This window comes from Podarcis pityusensis, assembly GCF_964106645.2.
Source record: "Podarcis pityusensis genome assembly, chromosome: 7".
Taxonomy (NCBI): Eukaryota; Metazoa; Chordata; class Lepidosauria; order Squamata; family Lacertidae; genus Podarcis; species Podarcis pityusensis.
Genome location: NC_138031.1, coordinates 11728614 through 11753265, shown reverse-complemented (window position 1 = coordinate 11753265; position 24652 = coordinate 11728614). Strand labels below are relative to the sequence as shown.

General features: G+C 46.3%; 1 protein-coding gene across 1 annotated transcript in view; it reads right to left on the bottom strand.

The window, feature by feature from the left end:
• Positions 1 to 2251: 2251 nt before the first annotated feature.
• ADCY8 (adenylate cyclase 8) overlaps positions 2252 to 24652 on the bottom strand; it is a 142489-nt gene continuing 120088 nt past the window's right edge. Inside the window, 6 exon segments of the mRNA XM_081012499.1 lie at positions 2252 to 2839; positions 7493 to 7607; positions 8648 to 8740; positions 19173 to 19319; positions 24120 to 24227; positions 24229 to 24279. Coding sequence (XP_080868625.1) covers positions 2352 to 2839; positions 7493 to 7607; positions 8648 to 8740; positions 19173 to 19319; positions 24120 to 24227; positions 24229 to 24279 — 1002 coding nt within the window. The 3' untranslated portion in view covers positions 2252 to 2351.

Sequence of the window (24652 nt, the reverse complement as noted above, 5' to 3'; positions counted from 1 at the left end):
GGGAGTTTTTGCTGTTGTTACTGATATTAACTGATAATAACTTTTTGCATCTTTTTTATTTTTATGTGGAAATTGTTTAGTTTGGTTATGTAGTTTTTAATGTGTTTTATTTATTTTTGACTACTTTGCTATGTTTGTAATCATGTAATCATGTAAATCTTTTCATATTGTAAGCTGCCTTGAGCATCTGTAACTGTGGAAAGGTGGCATACAAATAAAAAATGATGATGGTGGTGGTAACTATTTATCTACTTGCACTGGTGTACTTTTGAACTGCTAGGTTGGCAGGAGCTGGGACAAAGCAACGGGAGCTCACCCTGTTGCTGGGATTCAAACCACCGACCTTCTGATCAGCAAGCCCAAGAGGCTCAGTGGTTTAGACCACAGCACCACCCATGCCCCTACACCTCGCTAAGGAGCACTGGAATACAAGAAGCTGCAGTAGTGGCTGGCAGGGCAGCCTGCAGCCCTTCCTTGTAGCGGAGTCACAGATGCTTAGCTGGAGAAGGAAGGACAAAGTGGTGGGGAGGTCAGCACAGGGCAAAGGAACTCTGCTGGTGCACTTGCATGGTGCTGATGCCATGGACTGCCGGGATGCAGAAGAATGGTGGGAGGTACCAGCTGGGGAGTCCCCAAGGGAAGAAGGCTCAGAGCCCAGGGATTGGTGGTAGGATGATGATGAGTGGTCAGAGGGAGAAAGAAGCCTGGGAGGAAGCTGAAGCAGTGACAGGGTTTAGTGAACAGGGAGAATCTGTGGCAGAGAGAAGTCCAGATGCAGAAGCAGGAGAGAAGGGAGGCCAAGAGGCGGAGATGAGTCAAGCTCAATCCAAGGTGTCTTCTCCTCCTGACGTGACTGTCGGGATCTCTGCTCGGCCAAGCTGATAAAGCTCATCTTCCTCTGGACGAGCCTTTGGAATTGCCCCCCGACGATAATTAACGACCTGAGCCTTTGATGAGGCTCCAAGGCACGTTCCCCCATTCAGCAGAGTTTCCAGCAGCATGTGGAAGGATGAGATAGTATGAGCTACATGGCTAAAGAGTTTTATTATCTTCTACGCAGACAGCAAAGAAAAATACATCATCCTCTCTCTATGAAAGCAGAGAGCAACTGAACATCGAAGGAACAAAGGAACAGGAAAACCAGTAACGTCACATCCGTCTCCTGTCTGCTGTGAGACTTCCAATAGCCTGGATGGTCTCTGGATTGTAAACAGAGTCTTGTGACTCCAAAGCACTGCTCAGTGGCAAAACAGAAACTAACAGTGACAAGCTCTCCTTCCCTCTGGTCTGCCAGAACCAAGAGAGGCATGAAGAAGGAAGAGCAAAGGCTGGTGTAGTCTCAGATTGCTTGGAAAGGACCTGGGGGAGAAGGAGATTTAGGCAGTTGTGAGAAGGTGGGGACCTTCAGTCTCCACCACATAGGGGCAAGACCTACCGAGGAGAGTTGCTGTGCTCATTAGGCCTGGCATTCCTGAGCTGACTAAGTTTCTCTAATAAAGAGCTAACTTCCCTCAGTGTGATTTATTTCTGACCTGTTCCTGTTGCTTACCTCCTACCAACTCGCCTTTCTTGGTAAGCAGCCCAAGAACATAAAAAGAGTCCCACTGGATCAGACCAGTCACTTATCTAGTTCAGCATCCTGTTCTCACAGCGGCCGACCAGATGTCTATGGGGAAACCTCAAAGAAGGACTTGACCACAAGAGCGCTCTCCTCACCTGTGTTTCCCGGCGACTGGCCTTCAGAGGCACCCTGCCTACAACAGTGCAAGGTAGAACATTGCCACCTTGTAGCCGGTTTCACCTGCCTCATCTTTACACGTGAACAACATGCTGAAGGAGAGTGGAAGTGTTATGTACTGAGTTGAATAGGATCCAAAATGCAGCAGTCTGATTGGTCCTAGAACAATAGGATTCAGAATGCAGCAGTCTGATTGGTCCTAGAACAATAGGATCCAGAATGCAGCAGCCTGATTGGTCCACAGGAGCCACCCAATCCAGCTCCAGGTGGAAGTGAATCCGCGACCTGATTGGTCTACAGGAGAATCCCGGAATTAGCCAATCACGTGGGGCCCATGGTGTAAATAATGTATATAAAGCAGACATTCTGGGGGAACTTCCGTTCCTCCTCACCACTATGAGCTGAATAAAGAGCATGAAATCCACTCTCGACTCTGAGTATATTTCAGGAAGGTTTGAGTGCGCCTCTGTGCATGCCTGTGTCTAAAAATAAGCAAACAAAGCAGCCCCGATCTTAAAAAAAATTAAACCATATTTTTATTTATATATTTATTTTTTTTCATATAGAAAAAGAAATTAAAAAATGAAGAGGACGACGAAGAAAAAATGCAGGCTTATGGCAGTTCAGTCTTGTCGGCCCCCTCCGCTTGGGCCGCGGATTCCGATCCTCCGGAAGCGAGCAAAGTCCTCCGGTTGTAGTGTCCTTTGATGATGCCGGAATTGTTGTTCTCGTTCAAGATCTGCTTCTGTTTCTGCCTGTTGAGGGACTGCACCAGCCCCAACACGACAGCCGCCAAGGAATACTGCCCCGTCAGTTTTCTCGGTTGCAAGATCAAAGGGTTTGGCTGTACTCTTCCCAGAAGAAAATAGGTCTTGATCTTCCCTTCTTGTTCGCTGATGCCCTTGACGTAGATCTCCCCCCGGTAGTCGAAGGCAAACCCCCGGTCCTTGAGGATGAGATACGTTTCCTCGGGCACCTGCATTCGGCCGCTAATGCCGGTGCTGTCCATTCGGCTTGCTAAGTTGACTGTTTTGCCCCAGATATCGTACTGGGGTTTCTTAGCACCAATGACGCCCGCGACGACAGAGCCATGGCTGATCCCTAGGAAGGGGAAAAGAGAAAAGATCAGGCTAGAAGAATAGTCATGTTAGTCTGCTGCAGGACAAACAAAAAAGAATGACTGTTTTTGGATCTAACATGGCTGGGGTACCAGATATACTGGGGTCAGTATATCTGAAGGAGCGTCTCCACCCCCATCGTTCTGCCTGGACACTGAGGTCCAGCTCCGAGGGCCGTCTGGTGGTTCCCTCACTGCGAGAAGCTAAGCTACAGGGAATCAGGCAGAGGGCCTTCTCAGTGGTGGCACCCGCCCTGTGGAACGCCCTCCCACCAGATGTCAAAGAGAAAAATAACTACCAGACTTTTAGAAGACACTTGAAGGCAGCCTTGTTTAGGGAAGCTTTTAATGTTTGATGCATGACGGTATTTTAATATCTTCTTGGATGCTGCCCAGAGTGGCTGGGGAAGCTCAGCCAAATTGCGGGGTATAAATAAATAAATAAATAAATTATTATTTTCACCCCAATGATCACATTCCCCTTCAAAGGTCAGCCTTGCTTACTTGCAGGATGGACTTAAACCCATCCATGGCTGCTCAACTACTTCTGTCTGCAGAACTGTCTCATAATACAGTCATACCTTGGATCCCAAACGTCTTGCGAGTCAGACGTTTTGGCTTCCGAACGCCACAAAGTGACTGTTCCAGTTTGCAAACGTTCTTTGGAACCTGAACATCCGACAGGGCTTCTGCGGCTTCCGATTGGCTGCAGAAGCTTCCTGCAGCCAATCAGAAGCCGTGCTTTGGTTTCTGAACGTTTTTTGGAAGTCGAACGGACTTCCGGAACGGATTCCGTTCGACTTCTGAGGTTCGCCTTTCTCATTTCGCACTTGTAAGAAATCAACCTTTTAGCGTAGCAGCAGCAATGCTCTGTCGATATGACACAGTGCCTTTCCTGTACTTTTTTCAGTGCTTGCTCGAAACGTTTTTGTTTACCTGACAAAGACAGGTAGTTTTGTGTGTTTTAGCTGCTCTTGATTTTAATAATCTTTTGAATGCTTTCAGCTGTTTTTTAATAAAGATTTTGAAAATGTTTTCTGTTGTCCTTCTGCAAAACCCTGCTTCGGAGTTTTGCTCCAACCAAAAAGTATACAATTTATCAAATAAATAAATGCATTCTCACATGGGCAACCTTTGGCTGCGTCTGTGTCTCTTACCTCAGTACAGTAGGTTACTTTGGAACCAGAACAAAAATTAAAGAGGCCCATGTTGTACCACCCAAAAGGGCAGTGGAGATTCTTCAGTCTGCCAGGCCAACCCATTTGGCCAATGTGTTCCATTTTGACTAAGCCACACCTATCTGTCCTACACCTGAGGTAATATGTGAAGTCAGGTGTCAAGCTGCCAGGGACTGGACTGAGTCACTGGCAGAGGAAGAGGAATGCGAGGGGAGCACACCACCCCTGGCAGCGCGATCCTGGTGGGGTGCCATTGCGGCTGACCCCCGCCCGCGTTGGGTGCCACGCCCCTGCGGGCAGCGTGCCACGCCCCCAGGACACATGTCACACCCCTGTGGATGGTGCACCATGCCCCTGGGACGCACACCAGCCCCACCCCCACCTGCTCTCCCCCCCCAGTGCCAGAGCATGAAGCTCTGCCACTGGACTGAGGAGGAATGGTGGAGACCACCCTCCTCTCCCCCTGAACCTTCCAGAGAAGAGGAAGGTAGTATAGATTTAAAACAGTAGCCCGCAGACAGTCGCGGCTCATAGATAGAAGAGGGGCAAAGCTGGGAAATAATGTGTGAGGAGGAGGGGGAAGAAGCAGAGCATTCCAGACCTCCCCTTCTCCCAGAACCCAGTGAGCAGCGAAAGTAGGAGAGCAAAGAGCTAAGAGGCAAATGGCCTTAAGCAGCCACTGTAAGGTGCGGGGGACGACTGAGAAGGGAAGGAGGGGTGGAGATTACTTGGAGCAATGCCATTACTCCAAGAGGCAGCATTCGTAAGCCTCTCTCTGTGAACATTGAATAAAAGACTTGGTAAGAGCTTTTTTTGTCTAGTTATCCCTGGCAGCTTGCCAGGAGGCGGGGAGGATCAGATTCTCTGAATCAGGTGAAGAGGTAGTTGAAGAGTTTGGATTTGATATCCCGCTTTATCACTACCCGAAGGAGTCTCAAAGCGGCTAACATTCTCCTTTCCCTTCCTCCCCCACAACAAACACTCTGTGAGGTGAGTGGGGCTGAGAGACTTCAGAGAAGTGTGACTAGCCCAAGGTCACCCAGCAGCTGCATGTGGAGGAGTGGGGAAGCGAACCCGGTTCCCCAGATTACGAGTCTATCGCTCTTAACCACTACACCACACTGTTGAGTTGAAATGATGTTTGCAGGCACCAACAAGCCCAGGCCTGCATCTACACAGTTCTTTCAAATGGTGTGGTCCAAAATGGGTCACCTGATGGCACTGAAAAAAAAAATCTAGGTCCATTGGGATGGTGTAGAAACAAAGTTTGGACTTGCTGGCCAGATCACATTTCTCCACCACAGATCTACAATTTTTAATGGCTCAGACAGAATGCCCACAGTAATGTAACCATGTTATAGGTGACCTTAAGCACCTGCGGCGGACCTGTAATCAAGCTGTTTATATACCAAGGAGAGATATCATTATACTGAATACCATTACAGTGGTACCTCAGGTTACATACGCTTCAGGTTACATACGCTTCAGGTTACAGACTCCGCTAACCCAGAAATAGTACCTCGGGTTAAGAACTTTGGTTCAGGATGAGAACAGAAATTGTGCTCCAGCAGCGAGGTGGCAGCAGGAGGTCCCATTAGCTAAAGTGGTGCTTCAGGTTAAGAACAGTTTCAGGTTAAGAACGGACCTCCGGAACGAATTAAGTACTTAACCTGAGGTACCACTGTATACTGAATGGAAGATGGCAGGATCCCCAACAATGTGCTCTATGGGCATTCCCATACACTCTGGCACTCGTCTGGTTGTGGCAGTAGCGGTTTAGCCATGCTGGCCACACAACCTAGAAACCTTAAGAACTTAATTCATTCTGGAGGTCCATTCTTAACCTGAAACTGTTCTTAAACTGAGGTGCCACTTTAGCTAATGGGGCCTCCCGCTACCGCCACATGATTTCTGTTCTCATCCCGAGGTAAAGTTCTTAACTTAAGGTACTATTTCTGGGTTAGAGGAGTCTGTAACCTGAAGTGTCTGTAACCTGAAGCGTCTGTAACCCAAGGTAGCACTGTATATGGACAAATGGTATCTCCCTTGGCCTGAAAGATGACCACCGGACCCCATAGTCGCCTTTGACTGGAGTCCAAGGGTCATTTACCTCTACCTCTACCTGGCTTTAGGCGCCAGGCCCGTTGACAGATTAACTCTGTGCTCCAAAGAAGTCAGCTAACATGACGTCAAGGCTGGCAACATCAACACCGCCATGTGGGAATCCCTTGCAGATGACCACAGTGTCTAGCAACAGACAAGTTGTGCATCCACAGCCATGACCAGAGGAGGAATGACCGCTGGGAGGGATGCAGAGAGAAGTAATGCCATGGTGCATTTACACCAGCAGAACTGGACGCCTTCGTCTGCCCCCAGGCGCTGCAGCCTTCCATCAGTTTGACTTCACACCCAAAGGTGCACCCCTCCAATGTCTCCTGAGACAAAGCCACTTCCGAGCTAGGGAGAAGGTGGGGTTGCAGTCTTCACGCCCCTCCCCACTCTTGTGGGGGCTGGCTTCAGCCCCTGCGATACCAGGGAATCCTCGGATGCGTCATACCCCGGGCCAGGCAATCGGCCAGCTCGGGGGCATGGCGTCGCCTACTTAGGTCTGGCGCGGCCGAGGTTCTCCCTCTTTCCCACACCGCAGCTGACCTGGTTTTCCCTTCCCTCCCACCCGCTAGGCTAGGCTCTCTGACATTGCTATCTACTTCAGTTGGTCGCCCTCAAGGGGCCTGGTAGGAATTTTCCCAATTGGCAGATTGGCACCAGCCACTTGGTTTTCGCTTACCTCGTAGCAAACCGTCACAACTCCACGGTATTGGCGGTTAGGCATTGGTGGGGTACTGTAGTATTGTTATGCAGATGGGGGGGGGAAGGAAGCGCCATCACCTTCTCCCAAATCAAAGGGTAGTCCATTAAAGGATTCCGGGGAGTGTGACCTTGTCCTAAGTCTATGGAGGTGTAGGCCCATGGCATGCCCCCGTGCGATGACCCCGGGGGGAGGTCCTAGTTGACGTGCCTCAGCAGGACTCCCCCTACTGGTGGTTAAGCCTCACCGGCCTTCAAGCATGCAGGCTGAAGCCGGTTAGTTGTTAGGACCAATGCCTAAGCCAATACCGCTCAATTCCTGTAATCAATAAAGTTGTGGCCTAATTTGATCCATTAACTCGAATACTTGTGTCTCGTGTCTTTATTTCTGAGGGGGGAGGCGGGAACTCACCACGCAAATGGATGGCCGCTCCCAGCTCCCAGGATTATATTGCACATGGCTTCAGTGTAGAGATGCTTGCAAAGGCTTTCTCATTCACTCCAGGGAAGAATCAGCCTCATGCCTTCAAAGAGAAGCCCATGCAGTGCTACCCTTACTACTGATGTGAAGCCTACTCACCTGAGAGCGTTAGATGCATCTGAAACTCTACATTTGGGTGACTAATGTTAAAGGGCTCAGCCCATACGTACCAATGCGGAGTTCAAAGTTGTTGAACGAATGCTTGTTGATCTCTTGGATGCTTTCGTTCAGCGCTATGGAGAAATCCGCTAGGGCACATAAGTGCCCCCATTTATCTTCGCATTGCTGGGGAGGGAATGAAAAGCAGAAAATCCATTGCACAAGTCAAGCATATAACACCGGTCCTGAGGTGACCTGCATTGGCTCCCAGTACATTTCCAAGCACAATTCAAAGTGTTGGTGCTGACCTTTAAAGCCCTAAACGGCCTCGGCCCAGTATACCTGAAGGAATGTCTCCATCCCCATCATTCAGCCCGGACACTGAGGTCCAGTGCCAAGGGCCTTCTGGAGGTTCCCTCCCTGCGAGAAGTGAGGTTACAGGGAACCAGGCAGAGGGCCTTCTCAGTAGTGGCACCTGCCCTGTAGAACGCCCTCCCATCAGATGTCGAGGAAGTAAACAACTATCTGACTTTCAGAAGACATCTGAAGGCAGCCCTGTTTAGGGGAGTTTTACATGTTTGAATTTTTATCGTGTTTTTAATATTCTGTTGGGAGCTGCCCAGAGTGGCTGGGAGACCAGGCCAGATGGACGGGGTATAAATATATTATTATTATTATTATTATTATTATTATTATTATTATTTTATTTGTCATAGGTCAGCTGCCCTTCACTCACATTTCATACAATCGGGATCTTGCTCCCTGTCCCACTAGAGATTAATTTTATTTTTTATTTGTTTTATTTAACAGAATTTGTTTGCCACTTAATTGCAAATAAATACCCAGAGAAAAGGTTTCTATATCACCAGGCCTCTGGCTGATTAACATTCTAAAGCCTTTTAGATGTAATTTGTGGGGGGGGGACGTTAAAAAATGCATTTTGTGTTCACAATTTGCATTTTTGTTGTTGTGAAGCACCCTGTGATCTTTGGATAAAAGGTATTATACACACACACACACACGTATGTATGTATTTGCATACATACATATACCAATATTGTTCAACCAGCATGTAGCCATGACAGGAGAGAACAAATGTCTGTTTTGTTCCAGGAAATGCCAAACTGCATATATTTAAAAGCGACTCCAATGTCCTGTACTTTAGACTACGACAAATGCGTTAGAAAATACAAGCTCTCTTTGTTAGGCAACAGAAAACTCCTTACCTGTTTTTCAGGTGATAACCCGGACACAGCCATGTAGGTGCTGCCAATGGTTTTGATTTTTTCAATATCTTGAAACCTTTCTTCACCTAGCAACTAACAAAGAAGAGAGTTCATTGAATCACGTTTTATTGGATGCACAGCTTCCAAACGCTTTTTTATTTTTCATCACTTGCGATTTGGAAGGTGTCAATTCAGTGGTGCTTTGCAGAAGGGCTAATGACCTGTGGTTTTTTTTTTAAAGAAAGCATAACTGTTAGAAAACATTTAAGAATGTTTCTGTAATGGATTTAGGGGTTGCTCGTGCGTAGGTTGACGCCACTCCTGGCGAGGTTACCTGGTTAAACCCTTTCTGACTGAACAGCCTCCAGCATCGTGATTGTCTCAGTCGCTGGCAGAATCCGTCAGTGGGCGTTTCTTAAACTTCTTCCAGCACAAAAGTTCCTTGACGCCTAGTCTCCACCTAGACTCCCTGCGCGGAAGCCTTCTGCGCAGGGAGGGTGTGGGCAGCGGAGGACCCGTACTCTCTCCGCTGGTCTCCGGCGAGGAGTCTTGGAGCCTCCTCTCCAATTCCCCCATCTGCCCCCCTTCTCTACTGCTGTTACGCTGATTTCCTTCCCCAGCGGACGGGCTGCCTCTCTCCCTACTGGGACCCTCTCCGCCATCCCTCTGGAGCCTTCCCTCCGCCTCTAGCTCCAATGGCAGTTCCCTGACAGTTTCATTCCATGGATGGAATAATATGCTGCAACTCAACAGGTTTGCACCAGTATGTGATTATCCAGATATGTATTTATGCGGTTGAAGATGGGACAGAATGAAGATGTTGGCATTTTGTGTTAATGTTTGTGCATTCCCACACACCTGCACTACAGGAGAAGCTGAACTGGCCTCCCTTCCCTGGCAGATTGCGGAGGTTGGAACTCTCTGCTATTTACACAGAACATTCGTATCCTGACCCCATAACCAGAGTTCTCTGGGCATCCAGCTATGAAATTGGCAGCATGCAACCCAAGCATAATAGCACAAATACAGCATAAAACAAAATGACCAAAAAAAACCCTGTTTAGGCCATAACATCATGTTGGAAGATTGGGAAAGGTTATGGAAAATTGATTTAAAATTCACAGATTGTTCTTTGTTGACAGAAAACTATATGGAAATGATGTATAGATTGTATATAACACCAGTGCAGTTAGGAAGAATGTAGAAAACCGGTTCAAATCTGTGTTGGAAATGTAAGGAAAAAGAAGGGACTTTTTATCATATGTGGTGGGATTGTAGTAAAATAAAAAAAAAAGGGAAATGATATATAATGAGTTGAAGAAAATGTTCCACTGCTTTCTTGTAGGAAAAGACCTGCCAAGGAAATTAAAAAACATTTTCATGTATGCGACAACGGCGGCAAGAGTCTTAATAGCACAAGGATGGAAGAATGAGGAAATCCTGACTAAAGAACTGTGGCAAGAGAAACTGATGGATTACGTGGAATTGGCAAAACTGACACATAAACTGTGACTTTAAAGAAGAATGGGAACATTTTACGAAGTACTTAAAGAAACAACTAAATGAACTGGACTCCTTCGCAGGTTTTGAAAAAACATTCACAAACTCTTTATTGGTAATATACCGGTAGACAAATTGAGGATCTTTACAACTTTATAACATGCAGAGAATAATATGTGCTGGGAAACCAGAGAGAGGAGCTGAGGGAAGTCTGGGGGGTGGGAGGGGGGGTCTTCTTTTTAGGGGAGGGGGAGGGGGAAAATGGGGGGGAGAAATGAGGATGATGGGTTTTTAATGAATTGTTATGTCAAAATTCCTCATAAAAAATACTTATAAAAAAAACCCTGTTTTTGCACAAACCAGCATACCCAACGACTGTTTCCTGACATGAGCCACACAAGGTTGCAGTCACTGCCCCTGCCAGCCCCCAAATATTCCTTTCCCCACTATAATGGGAAACCTCTCCCAGCGACCAGTTGTGCTAGCAGAGGGGTTTCTATACATTTTATTGGTTTTTTTTTACATATAATTTCCAACAGTCATATAACATAACTTTTCATCTTATACAATGTTTTAGACTTTCATCAACACCTCTGATGATTTTTCGTTCTTTATCACTTATTCTGCATTTCTTAATTTCACCATTACTCTAAATTGTCATTACCCGTGACTAATAATTCTCCTCATAGTCTTCCTTGCAATATTTTGAATAATCCTCCTTACAAAACTTCTTGCAGTCCTACTAGCCTAATCTGTTCAGTACAATTACTTTCCAAATAGTTCGTATATTTACTCCAGTCTTCTGAGAATTTCTGATCCTGCAGGTTTCGAATCCTTCCAGTTAATTTATCAAGTTCTGCATAGTCCATCAATTTCATCCTCCATTCTTCTTTCGTCGGTAATTCTTCTTGCTTCTATTTTTGTGCCAATAATATTCTTGCTGCCGTCATTGCATATAAAAACAACTTACAATCCTGTCTATTAATCTCATCACCTACATTGCCAAGTAAAAATGCTTCTGGTTTTGAGGCATCTGATCAAGGCCTGTATTTTAAAATGAGCTTAAAAAATATATTTGCAAATGTTTGTATGTTTCATGCCAGGCATAAAGCAGCTGGCTAAGTACTTTGGCAGTTGTTTATCTCCTTGAACAGGGCCCCCCTGATTTATAGCAGTACCTCAAAGTTGTAAAAGGGAATTACAGGCTGGGAGCAAAGGTCATACTGACCATACTGACAATCAAGCTGCAAAAACACTAATTAAGAGTTGGTAAATAGTAAAATTTATTGTTTAACAGAAAATAATACCAGGTGCCTCCCATTAGACTCAAGCCATATTTTCATAAGGTTAAAGGGCAAGAGCTAATAGGAGAAGCAGCTGGCTGGGGAAAGGGAGTTGTAAATTGAAGAGGCTTCTTTTTGAAACTGTTTTTACTAAGTTCCTTTTCTTCTAAAAATCTATCTATGTTATGTATGAAATATATTGGCTTAATGTAATTATGCAAAGGATTTAGAAAGTAAGAAATGTTAGATTCTTATGTTAGATTCTTATTCCATTGATGGTGTGTGAGAAGGTGAACCCAAGATCTCTGTTTAGACAGAATTTAATACCATGAGCCATCTGTTTTAGCCATTTGTTTTGGAATAAAGGGGCAACAGGGGCCAAAGGTTATCTGGTAATTAAGGTGCCTGGTCGAGGCAAATATAAGATATATGGCTACTTGTCTGTCATTTATGGATAGAAGGAAATATAGCTCTTTGTCTCCCATAAAAGGTAATAGGAAATGGGTGTATCTTTTATGATTGGTTCTAGCAAACAGCCAATAGGAATTTCAACCAGGCTGATTGGACAGAGGCAGCCAAAGGAGGAGCAAGGGGGCTGGGCTGAGGAAATATAAGTGCTGGCCATCAGGGCTGGAGGGGGCAGAGCTTTGGTAACCATATACCACTGTGTCTCTCATTTATTTGTCTGACAAATAAATTATTATTTTAATTTCTCTATTGCTGCGTTGAATATTTCATTCCAGCTAAGCGTTAACCACAAGCAGGGTGCTACATTTTCTTGACAAATGTATATTTCAACATATTTTTCATCTCATTATATATAATTTCCTAAGTCCTGTTTCATATTTTTAACTATCGTTTTAGTTTTCTTTTTGTTCAATTTAAAACCTGCTACATGTCCGAATTGTTCTATCTCTTCTAATACTTCCTTGGCACTAATTAATGGTTCTTCTATTGTTAATACCAAGTCATCAGCAAAGGCTTTCGCTTTATGTTCCTATGGTAGCAGAGGGGTTTCTGGCTTGAGTTCTGTAGGGATTCAAGCCTCCCAGATGCCACCTCCCATGTTTGGGAAAAACGCAACGCCACACTCTGATTTTGCATGAAGTGAAAGATTGCATTTTTATGACTCTCTCGATCAGTTCGTCATCTCTGCACCCAACAGCAATTGATGACTAGATGACACACTGTTTGCCACACACTCTGTAAATCCAAACTGTGCTTCGAAATCTTCTGTTAGCATGACACTGCAGTCCTGTCTATGCTCAAGGTCACTGCAGCCGTGCCCAGAATGCAGGACCCGGGCTTCTTAAAGCGTGCTTTGCAGAACGGCACAAATCTACAGACTGCTTGGAAACTTGACATGCCCTGCAAATGAGGCTTAATTCCCCCCCAGTCTTTAATAATAATAATAATAATAATAATAAATGTTGCAATGGCCATAATCTGCATTTTGCACCAGGATAATAGATGCTGTGTAAAGCAGTTTGATTTCACACTCCCTGCACACAAATCTTTGCAGGATCGAAAGGAGAGAGAGAAATGATCCCTGTAATGGGGGGAAAACTTAAAGCATTTCATGACAGTATCAATATTGGTATTACCTGCACTGCGGGAGAGAAGAGGAAATGGAGCAATTAAGATTAGATGGGATAAGCTCAACAGATAAATGAGAGCAAAACTGTGACTGTGTGCGAGTTTGAGAGAGAGGGTGCGAAGAAAGGGAGGGAGAGAAATCACACTGTTTGATTCTTAAGAAAGCCACTTCTGCCCTAAGGAGGAGGTGGGGTTGCGGGCTTCTCGGCCCCTCCATGCGCGCGGTGGGTGGAGGCCAGCCCCCCGGCCGTGTTGCCCCCTGGCCAGCCAATCGGCTGGCTCGGGGGTGTGGCCTGTCCTATAAAGGCAGGATGCGGCCGGGGATCTCCCTCTTTGCTGCCTGCCAGCTGTTTTCCCACCCTCCCGCCCTTTAAGGTTTTTGTTCCTTGACCTTGCTATGGACCTTGGTTGGTCACTGTTGAAGGGCCTGGTAGGAATTTTTCCACTTGGCAAATTGGCACCAGCCACTTGGTTTTCGCATACCTCATAACAAATCGTCACAACTTTCTTAGCATTGGCGGTTAGGCATTGGTATTGTTCTGTAGATGGAAGAGGGGAGGTAGCGCCATCACCTGCCCCACATATTGAAGGTTCGTCTGGTAAAGGATTCCCGGGGGCATGGGCCTGTCCGAAGCCTAGGGATGCCCCCTAGCGCTGACCCCGGGGGGAGTTCCTAGTTGACGTGCATCAGCAGAACTCCTCCTACTGGTGGTTAACCCTTCCTGGACTTCGAGCGGACGGGCTGAAGTCAGATATGCACTGGTACCTCGGGTTAAGAACTTAATTCGTTCTGGAGGTCTGTTCTTAACCTGAAACTGTTCTTAACCTGAAGCACCACTTTATCTAATGGGGCCTTCTGCTGCTGCTGCGCCACCAGAGCATGATTTCTGTTTTTATCCTGAACCAAAGTTCTTAACCCAAGGTACTATTTCTGGGTTAGCGGAGTCTGTAACCTGAAGCGTATGTAACCTGAGGTACCACTGTAGTCGGTTAGGACCAGTGCCTAAGCCAATACAGCTCCTCACCTGTAACCAATAAAGTTGTGGCCTTTTTTTTAGCCCATTAACCTTAATAATTGTGTCATGTACCATTATTTCCACCTGCGGGGGTGGGGGTGGGAACTCGCCACGCAAACATAAGCCCAGCTGGATCAGGCCAAAGTCCCATTTAGTTGAGCATCCTTATCTCACAGTGGCCAGCTAGATATCTATGGGAAGTTCACAAGCAGGACCTGGGAGCAACAACCATCTCCCATTTGTTTTGGAAGCAGCAAATGGTTCTGGATATAAGTTGCTGGAAACTGCAGGAGGGGAGGGTGGGCTTGTGCTTGGGTCCAGAATGCGGCAGCTAGACTGGTGACTGGGAGCGGCCGCCGGGACCACATAACACCGGTCCTGAGAGATCTGCATTGGCTCCCAGTAAGTTTCCGAGCACAATTCAAAGTGTTGGTGCTGACCTTTAAAGCCCTAAACGGCCTCGGCCCTGTATACCTGAAGGAGCATCTCCACCCCCATCGTTCAGCCCGGACACTGAGGTCCAGCGCTGAGGGCCTTCTGGCAGTTCCCTCCCTGTGAGAAGTGAGGTTCTAGGGAACCAGACAGAGGGACTTCTCGGTAGTGGCGCCCGCCCTGTGGAACGCCCTCCCTTCAGATGTGAAAGAAATAAGCAGCTATCTTCTTTTTAAAAGACATCTGAAGGCAGCCCTGTTTAGGGAAGTTTTTAATATTTAATGCTGTGTTGTTTTAAACACTTGATTGGAAACCGTCCAGAGTGGCTGGGGAAACTCAGCCAGATGGGCAGGGTATAAATAATAAATTATTATTATTATTATTGTTGCTGGTTCCCTGTAGGCATCTGGAAGAGGATGCTGGCTTAGATGGACCACTGGCTTGACCCCCCCATACTATCCTTATGTTCTTATTGGCTCAGGAACATAAGGCCAGACACTTCATTCGCTGTGCGAGGTCACAGCTGCGGCACTTAATTGAACTGTCTCAGCTCCTTTCCTTCATTTAAGCCTGCTGAAAGAGGCTTCTGGTGGAAGTCAATCAACTGTGTCTCCAAATCAAAAACAGATTAACAACTGGCAAAGGACTGCATCACCTCCTCTTGCTTCCCAAACTGATCGTTATATATACCTAACGATGTCGGGAGTCGCCCCTAATTGGATCCTTTATAAATTAAGCGGTCAGTGCAAGAATAGAAGGTTAAGTTTCTCAATGAGGCTGATGCTTTCTGACTTTCTTGGCACCCTGGGAAAATCCTAGCCAGTGTTGCGCTTATGTGCTGTTGCAGGAATTTATGTATAGGTTGGGGGAGGGGTTGCCCCTCCAGCAGATATCATGCACATGCAGCCCACTACCAAAACCAGCACAATCGCTTTTGTGATTTGTCCCCACAAAACACTTCATCACAGTTTCTTCCTATCTATTCAAAGGGCCTTTGCTGCACGATACCAAATGTAGCAATTCACTGATCAATGTATCTGTGTATTGGCTCACTGGGAAAACTTCAGAAATTCATAGACATGTGAGCTCAGCTACTCAGCAGCCCCTCTGCCTGAGTGATAATTCCTGGCATCCTGATCCCTGAGTGCCAGACAGGTAGCCATTCCAGAAATAACAAACCCAGATGAAGACAAAAGCGTGTGATTAACTTGGCTGGGAAACAGGGAAATGTAAATATCCTTTTTGTTACACTTGATGGGTGTTTGGTGGAGGGCAAGGAGAACCATGGGGCAGGGTCCAGGATGCTCAGATTACTGCCACTAGACCTCCCCTTTCATGATGTAACCATGATGCATTAGTTTGGGGGAGTGTAACATGGGGATTAGCAGCTAATAAAAGTTTGGGGGCTCTTTTGTTTGGGGCTTCCATCTTGTTCCACCTTTTGGCAGGTGGGAGTCCTGTCGCAACAGTCTTCAATAAAGACCAAGCCTACTGGCTGGCTGCTGTTTGGCTCTGGTATTCCTGGCTGGTGTCCTTATTTTTTTGTCCAAGGGAGCCCTCAGATTTCTCCATTAACAGTGCTCAAATGGAATAAGGGCCAGATCAGGACCAGGTAACTTGAGAAGTCACCCTACCCCTTAAATATCCAGTAGGCAGCTGTGTTCTGCAAGAGATTTTCTCCTTGAAGTCCCCCCCCCAAATATCACAGTAACTCAGAGTAGGTCCTTCAACGTGATTGACCCTGTTCTGTGGAACAGCCTCCCCACTGAGATATGAGAGGAGGCCATCGCCTGTACCCCCTCTTGAAACATTTCAAGTTGTTTTTGTCTTAGGTTTAAAAACAATCCAAAATGAACACTATCTCCAGTTGTTTTTTGCACTGTTTAAAAAAACCATTTTAGCTGTTATTGTTATATGTTTGCATTTCACCTTAAAGCACATGTAAAAGGCATTTCATGATTATTTAATATAATTACTAATACTGTTGGATATGTTTCATTTCTAAAGCATGCTGTTTTGTTCCAGCTGCAGCATGAAAAACAAAGCCATTAATAAATACACCGATAGCTGGGTAAGAACTTGGGAATAAAATTGAGTTTTTATATCGATAGACACAGTGGGAGAGGATTGCCGGCAGTGTTTGAAAAGCTGAACACCTCTTTGAAATGTCTCTGAGCTGCATTACAACACAAGCTATTGAACGTTCCCGTCTTAAAGGCTACCTCTGTCATGCCCTCGGCTTGTCGATCTATACAGATTTGTACAATTGCTCAAAATGTCACCTTGAAATGGGGGGGGGGGGAGTCAGAGTTTCAGGGAACATTATTTCCTTCAGCTTGAAATGGCAAGCTGGCAAGGATGCCCAGGTAGAGGCTTCAGAGTGTGAAGAGACAAACTGGAACAACCATCCCATCTCTACTGTCTGAAATGGCTTGCTGGCTTACCCAAGGAATTGCACTTTCAAGTAACTGGCACGCTTGTCTCTTGATACATCCTTTGATCTCCATTTCCTGACATTTGTGCACATTTAACCAAGACACACAACAGCCCAGAATCCATGAGAGGGAGCCCAATGAGAGAGAAACTCAAAAAAAAAGTCGGTGAAATGCAACAACGGAGACCTAGTAGAGGTGTTATCTCAGGACTCCAAGGCACAAACTGTATTTTGAGAAGCACTGCCATATGCCAGCGCTGGACACCTGTGTCGTTTCAAGCACAGGGAAGACGTATTGCAGAAATGGGGAGCCTGAGAAGCAAATGCGGCCCCTTAGGTCTCTCTATCTGGCCCCTGGGAGGCCCCCAGGCCACATAACCTCTCCCTGGGCCACATTGCTCCCTGCCCTGCTTCTGCCCTGGCTAGAATGCACCCTTGAGCTCTTCTGATTCTCAGAGCCGTCTTTCCCATATGGCTCAGTGGTTCGTTGCGCCAGGGCGCCAGCCTCCCAGGGGCGCCCCAGTGAGTGGGGGAGCTGCACGGCTTTGCTGGCGGCCTCCCCTTTCCCTGCACACCTGCCAGCTGCTCCCCATCAAACATATGGCTGGCGGGCTTGTAGCTTCCCTCCCAAGCCTCTCCTGCAGCAGCATGGGGGAGAGTTGCGCACCCCCTCCCATGGCTGGCAGTGTGCAGCTTTGCCCCCCATTATCCGTGGTAATTTGGGGGTGCAGAGTGGATATTTGCAGTCTGGCGCTGCATCTGCTAAAGATGGCCCTGCTGATGCTTCTTACTAGCCTGGATGGAGGGCAGAGAGGGGCATGTCTGGAAACTAGCCAGTTGCACAAGGTGAAATTTACATTTGTTGCTCTGCCCACTTCTATCCCTGTCCACTACTGATCCGTGGCCCCTGCAGAGTTGCCGGGAAGGGAATGCGGCCCTTGGTTTGCCAAAGAGTCATCTCCCTTGCCTCATTGTTACCAGAATAAGCAGTTGTGTTTGGGCTATATACAGTGGGGGGGGGGGGAAGTATTTGATCCCCTGCTAAATTTGCCCGTTTGCCCTCTGACGAAGAAATGACCAGTCCATAATTTTCATGGTAGGTTTATTGTAGCTTTGAGAGATAGAATAACAACAGGAAAAACCCCAGAAACCCAGAAGACAAAAGTCAGGGTTTTCCTGTTGTTATTCTGTCTCTCACAGCTACAATAATCCTACCATTAAAATTATGGACTGGTCATTTCTTCATCAGAGGGCAAACTTAGCAGGGGACCAAATACTCCCCCCCCCGACTATATATATATATATATATATATATATATATATATATAAAAATATATATATATACAGTAGCACCTCGGCTTACGTTGCCCTTGGGTAACGTAAACTTCAGGTTGCGAAAGTGGCAAACCCGGAAGAGTTTTGGCGAGCGCGCATGCGCAGAAGTGCTCTACCGCACCGCGCGCATGCACAGAAGCGGTCCCCCTGGTTGCGGAAACCTCGGGATTTGACCGGAGCTCTGGAATGGATCCCGTCCGCAACTGGAGGTACCACTGTATATATTTACATCACTGGAGTATGGCAGCCAAAGGTTAGGCTATGTGCCAGGGATTCTTTAGTTGTGATTTCTGTACTGCAGGGGGTTGGTCTAGAGGACCTTTGGGGGATCCCATCTCTACAATTTGATTTCAAATTAATATACAGACTTCCTCCACTTTGGGTCTTCTGCTTGCACATTTTTTCTTCCAGCTGTCCCTCTCACATATCCTTCTCTTACGGCTTCTTTTCCAACCTTTGCTTCCCAAACATCCCAGCTTCCCTTGCTGTTCTGCTTTCTTGGGCTGCTGCCTTCTTTCCAAAGCCCTCGACTTTTTCTTTCCTCTGCCCTTCTGTCTGTTCCATAGGATGCATGCGACTGAGCCAATGGCAACGAGAGTCCTTTCAGAGGAGAGCAGCTGAGCCAATCGGAGTGAGGAAATCTTTCACCTGCCTTCTGTGCCACCAGGGCAGCTCGGCCAATCATTGCCCGAGAACTCATTATCAACCCCCGCCTCCCCAAACCCCCTCAGCACATTACCATATAGATTGAAATAAAAGCAGCCGAAATCACTGCATGGAGGTTAAACTAATGTAATGACTGAGCTGGTGCAAATGCCAGGCCTCCCGACCCTGACCGCCTGTTTTCTTAAATTTCATTCTATTGCGCGCGCGCACACACACACACACACACACACACCCAAAAACGGCACCAAGGGCTGTGAAATTACCTCATCGAAGTCTGCAATGATTTCGTTCAGCAGACGCAGACATTCCACTCCCTGGTTGTTCATTTCAGTCTGGGAATAGAAGTCGGCAAAGCCCGGGATGGAAGCAAACATGACACCGACAGCATCGTAGGACTGAGAATACAGTTCCTAGGGATAGACGAAGAGCAAAAGGACAGAGAGAAGAAAAATGCAGCAAAGTGAGATATTGTAGGTAGCAGATTGAAGGGGCGGGCAGCGAGTTTCATTGCCCGCAGTTAACACACCATAGAGTTTTGTGCATCTTGTGAGCAAGAGGAAGGACAGGTGTTTGATACTTGCTCATCAATTAACCCTAGAGGTAAAGGTAAAGGTACCCCTTCCTGTATGGGCCAGTCGTGTCCGACTCTAGGGTTGTGCGCCCATCTCACTTAAGAGGCCGGGGGCCAGCACTGTCCGGAGACACTTCTGGGTCACGTGGCCAGCGTGACGAAGCTGCTCTGGCGACCCAGCACCAGCACAGCACACGGAAACGGCGTTTACCTTCCCGCTATAAAGCGGTACCTATTTATCTACTTGCACTTAGGGGTGCTTTCGAACTGCTAGGTTGGCAGGAGCAGGGACCGAACAACAGGAGCTCACCCCGCCGCGGGGATTCGAACCGCCGACCATGCGATCAGCAAGCCCTAGGCACTGAGGTTTTACCCACAGCACCACCCGCGTCCCTAACCCTAGAGGTAGATTAATAATAATAATAATAATAATAATAATAATAATAATAATAATTTATTTATACTCTGGGCAGTTTCCAACAAAATATTAAAAATACCGGTACATTAGAACTAGTAGTTCCCAGACTCGACATATACCGTATTTTTTGCTCTATAAGACTCACTTTTTCCCTCCTAAAAAGTAAGGGGAAATGCGTGTGCGTCTTATGGAGCGAATGCAGGCTGCTTGGCTATCCCAGAAGCCAGAACAGCAAGAGGGATTGCTGCTTTCACTGCGCAGCGATCCGTCTTGCTGTTCTGGCTTCTGAGATTCAGAATATTTTTTTTCTTGTTTTCCTCCTCCAAAAACTAGGTGCGTCTTGTGGTCTGGTGCGTCTTATAGAGCAAAAAATACGGTACATACACTGGACCACTTGAAAATTGCAGAGGTTCTTGGCTGACCACTTAATGGTTTTTCTGACTATTGTAGTAATGTGCTGTGCTAGAAGCTGTATGATTGCTAGCTGTACTTTTGCCACTGCGAGACAAGTGGCCCACACATGCAGGCTCTTGCTTGTATCAAGTGGCCTTGCTATATTGGTGGCTTCTAAATAAATTAAACACATCTTACATACATTAAACCTTGCAGCCCTTTCATGGCAGCCAGTTGCCAGTTGCCAGAGGCCAGCCTTGCATACTAGGGATAGATTTAAACAGCTATAAGAAACACTCTGAATACGCTCTGCCAAAACAACAACAAAAAACCGTTGTAAAGCTCACAATTGAAAATATAATTGAGTTGTGATTTCAGCTCACAGCGCCATCTGGTGTCACAGTGTTACAACGCATTTATAACGCTGTATTTTGACTAATGCGGCTGAGTCCTTCATCTACCATTGTATATCATAGAATCATAAAATCGTAGATCCCAAGGGACATCGAGCCCAACCCCCTGCAGTGCAGGAATTTCAACTAAACAGCATCCAGATGTCAAGGAAATAAACAACTATCTGACTTTTAGAAGACATCTGAAGGCAGCCCTGTTTAGGGCAGTTTTTAATGTTTGTTTTATTGCGTTGTTAATATTCTGTTGGGAGCCCCCCACTAGCTTAGGGATTATGCATGAAAAAGTGTTCAGTCTTCCATTCCCCTTTCCTGGAGAGCACTGAAGCTCACATATTACGTAGATGAGCATTTTCTGCATTAAGGCACGAACAAGCCAGTGAGCTGATTCACAAATCTTCAGCAGGCATGATAATGAAAGAGGCTGAGAGAGAGAGGAAAGGGATTATTATGCTGAGAGATCAGAGTCTGAAAATAACAGACATAAATGGCAAACTATGCAGAGAGTGCTCTCTGCACAGTGAGAACAGATGTAGCTTAGCATAACAATGGCCTGGTTCCCAATTCGCATTAAACCATAGTTCAAAACAAACTATGGGTTGAACGTTCTTGGGTCACCTGGCTAACATTTTTGCCCTGTGCATGCCCCTCAATTTGCAGGCGATCAAAATAAGGCAGGGGGCATTTTATTTTATTCCTTATTTAATATTCCATTTATACCTCATGTTTCCTCAAGGAAATGATGGCTGTCCATCTCACCAGATGGTTCTCACAGCACAGCTGAGAAACAGTGACTGGACCAAATTAGCTTCATGGCTGTGTGAGGATTTGAACCCCAGTCTCCCAGGTCATGATCCGATACCCTAACCCAGGGGTAGGCAACCTAAGGCCTGTGGGCCGGATGTGGCCCAATCGCCTTCTCAATCCGGGCTGTGGACGGTCCGGGAATCAGCGTGTTTTTACATGAATAGAATGTGTCCTTTTATTTAAAATGCACCCCTGGGTTATTTGTAGGGCCTGCCTGGTGTTTTTACATGAGTAGAATGTGTGCTTTTATTTAAAATGCATCTCTGGGTTATTTGTGGGGGCCGAGGAATTTGTTCATTTCCCCCCCCTTAAAAATATAGTCCGGCCCACCACATGGTCTGAGGGACGGTGGACCGGACCACGGCTGAAAAAGGTTGCTGACCCCTGCCCTAACCACTATACCACCCCGGTTCATTTCACTTATTTTAAGGGGAGAATCTTCCAAAATTCCTGCATTTGGGATCTCCTTTCATCTTGGTGTCAGGAGCAATCAATGGCTGTTATTACAATAAAAATAAAAATAGCAAAACTGCTCCCCCACCCACCCCCATCCGATGTTTGCAGTGGAGGTGCTTATTATGGTAGTTCATAACAAGGTCTAACAATTTTAAAAAATGTATGGGGGGGGGGGAATCTCGAGAGCAACAAAATATTACCTCAAGGACCGCCTCTTCCCATATGAACTTACCTGAACCCTGAGATCATCTTCTGAGGCCCTTCTTCATGTACCTCCTCCTTGAGAGATCCAGAGGGTGGCAAGGTGAAAAAGGGCCTTTTCTGCAGTGGCTCCCCGTCTGTGGAATTCTCTCCCCAGGGAAGTTCATCTGGCACCTTCATTATACAGTGGTACCTCAGGTTAAGTTCTTAATTCGTTCCAGAGGTCCGTACTTAACCTGAAACTGTTCTTAACCTGAAGCACCACTTTAGCTAATGGGGCCTCCTGCTGCCGCCGTGCCGCTGGAGCACGATTTCTGTTCTTATCCTGAAACAAAGTTCTTAACCTGAAGCACTATTTCTGGCTTAGTGGAGTGTGTAACCTGAAGTGTATGTAACCTGAAGCGTATGTAACCCGAGGTACCACTGTACACCTTTAAGTGCCAGGCAAAAACGTTCCTTTTTACCAGGCCTTTGGTTGATCTTATTGACATCCAACACCCTTTTAGAATGTGGCTTTTGGGGGGAGATTATTGCTTTTGGTTTGATTTTATATGTTGTGGTTTTGTTGTGAACCGCCCTGAGACCTCCGAGTATAGGGCGGTGTATAAGTTGAATCTAATCATCATCATCATCATCATCATCATCATCATCTCCAAAACTAAATCTTGACCCTAGGAAAACCCCCAACCGTCATGGTCAAAGCTGAATGTTCCTTTGCAAGAACTGTAAGTGGGATAGCTCAGCTGGTGGAGCATGAGATTCTTAATTTCAGGGTCACAGGTTTGAGCCCCACTTTGGGTGAAAGATTTCTGCATTGCAGGGGGTTGGACTAGATGATCCTCGTGGTCCCTTCCAACTCTACAATTCTGTGATTCTGCATGCACAGTGTCAGCAGAATTGTTTGCTGCAATACTCAGCATTCCACAGACGGGGAGCCACTGCAGAAAAGGCCCTTTCTCATGTTGCCACCCTCTGGACCTCTCAAGGAGAAGATACATGAAGGAGGGCCTCAGAAGATGATCTCAGGGTCCAGGTAGGTTCATATGGGAAGAGGCAGTCCTTGAGGTAATATTTTGTTGCCCTCTGGATTGCCTCCCATACATTTTTAAAAATTGTTAGACCTTATTATAAACTGTTTCATCGCAGCAGGCGGCAGACCAGCAGCTCCCCATTCAGGTGAGTGGCAGAGTGTAAGGGATTGGTGACAAATTGTGCCTTACCTCTAACACAGTTCATTTCAGACTTGGAATTTGGGTTTTCTTGCTCCATGGTTGAAATATACTCGGAGTGGAGATTGGATTTCATGCTCTTTATTCAGCTCATAGTGGTGAGGAGGAATGAAAGTTTCCCCAAAGTATCTGCTTTATATATATTATTTACACAATGGGCCGCACGTGATTGGCTAATTCCGGGAATCTCCTGTAGGCCAATCAGGTTGTGGATTCACTTCCATCTGGAACTGGATTGGGTGGCTCCTGCAGACCAGTCATACTGCTGCATTGTTCTAGGACCAATCAGACTGCTGCATTCTGAATCCTATTGTTCTAGGACCAATCAGACATCTGCATTTTGGATCCTATTGTTCTAGGACCAATCCAGACATCTGCATTTTGGATCCTATTGTTCTAGGACCAATCAGACTGCTGCATTTTGGATCCTATTCAACTCGGTACATAACAGTGGTTATTATAAATAAGGTTTTAGAACTCTTGGCTGGGACCCAGACATGCATCCATGCACTGAAGAGAACTGTGTGTTAAGCCAGAGCTTTGCTTGCTGTTTTCTTTCCACTGCGTCCCCATTTTGCTGAAGAGGCAAGCCTTTTCAGCAGCTTGTCTCTTCAGCAGCAGGAATTTCACCAGCTGTGAAGGGCAATCACAAGATAAGACCCAACTGTACAAGATTTTTAAATGCTGCCCATTCTTAGGTGAAACCAGAGCCAAAATATACATACTTCATTATCTCGGTCCTTTTCCAAGAAGTGACGGGCAACGTGGCTCGGAAGGATATTGCGCAGCATGTTTTCGTTGTGCTCTCTTAACTCCTTCATCTCGTTGATTTCCTTCTTTGGCTTGGCCACGCCACAGGAAGTCCAACCTGGCTGTGTATTCAAGCTGTAGAGGTGAGGAGAGGAAGGGGAAACAAATTAAATATTAAGTCGCTTAGGGTTTTCATTACGTGAGCCAATGCACGTAAGTCAGGCACCGTGAATCAGATGCCAGTCTCACTTGGATATGGGCCTTCCCTTCCGCATTTCATCCTCACAACAGACCTGTGAGGTAGGTTAGGTAGGATGCCATATTTTGAAGAGCAAAAAAAGAGGACACATTTGCCAACTTCTGCTTTTAACTACAGATCCCTGACGACTCTCATTTCAATACCTCTTCCTTATGTAGGCTATAGAAGCTGTGATATATTGCTGGTAGCAATGTTCTTAACTTTCAACAAAATAATAATAATAATAATAATAATAATACATATTTCTCC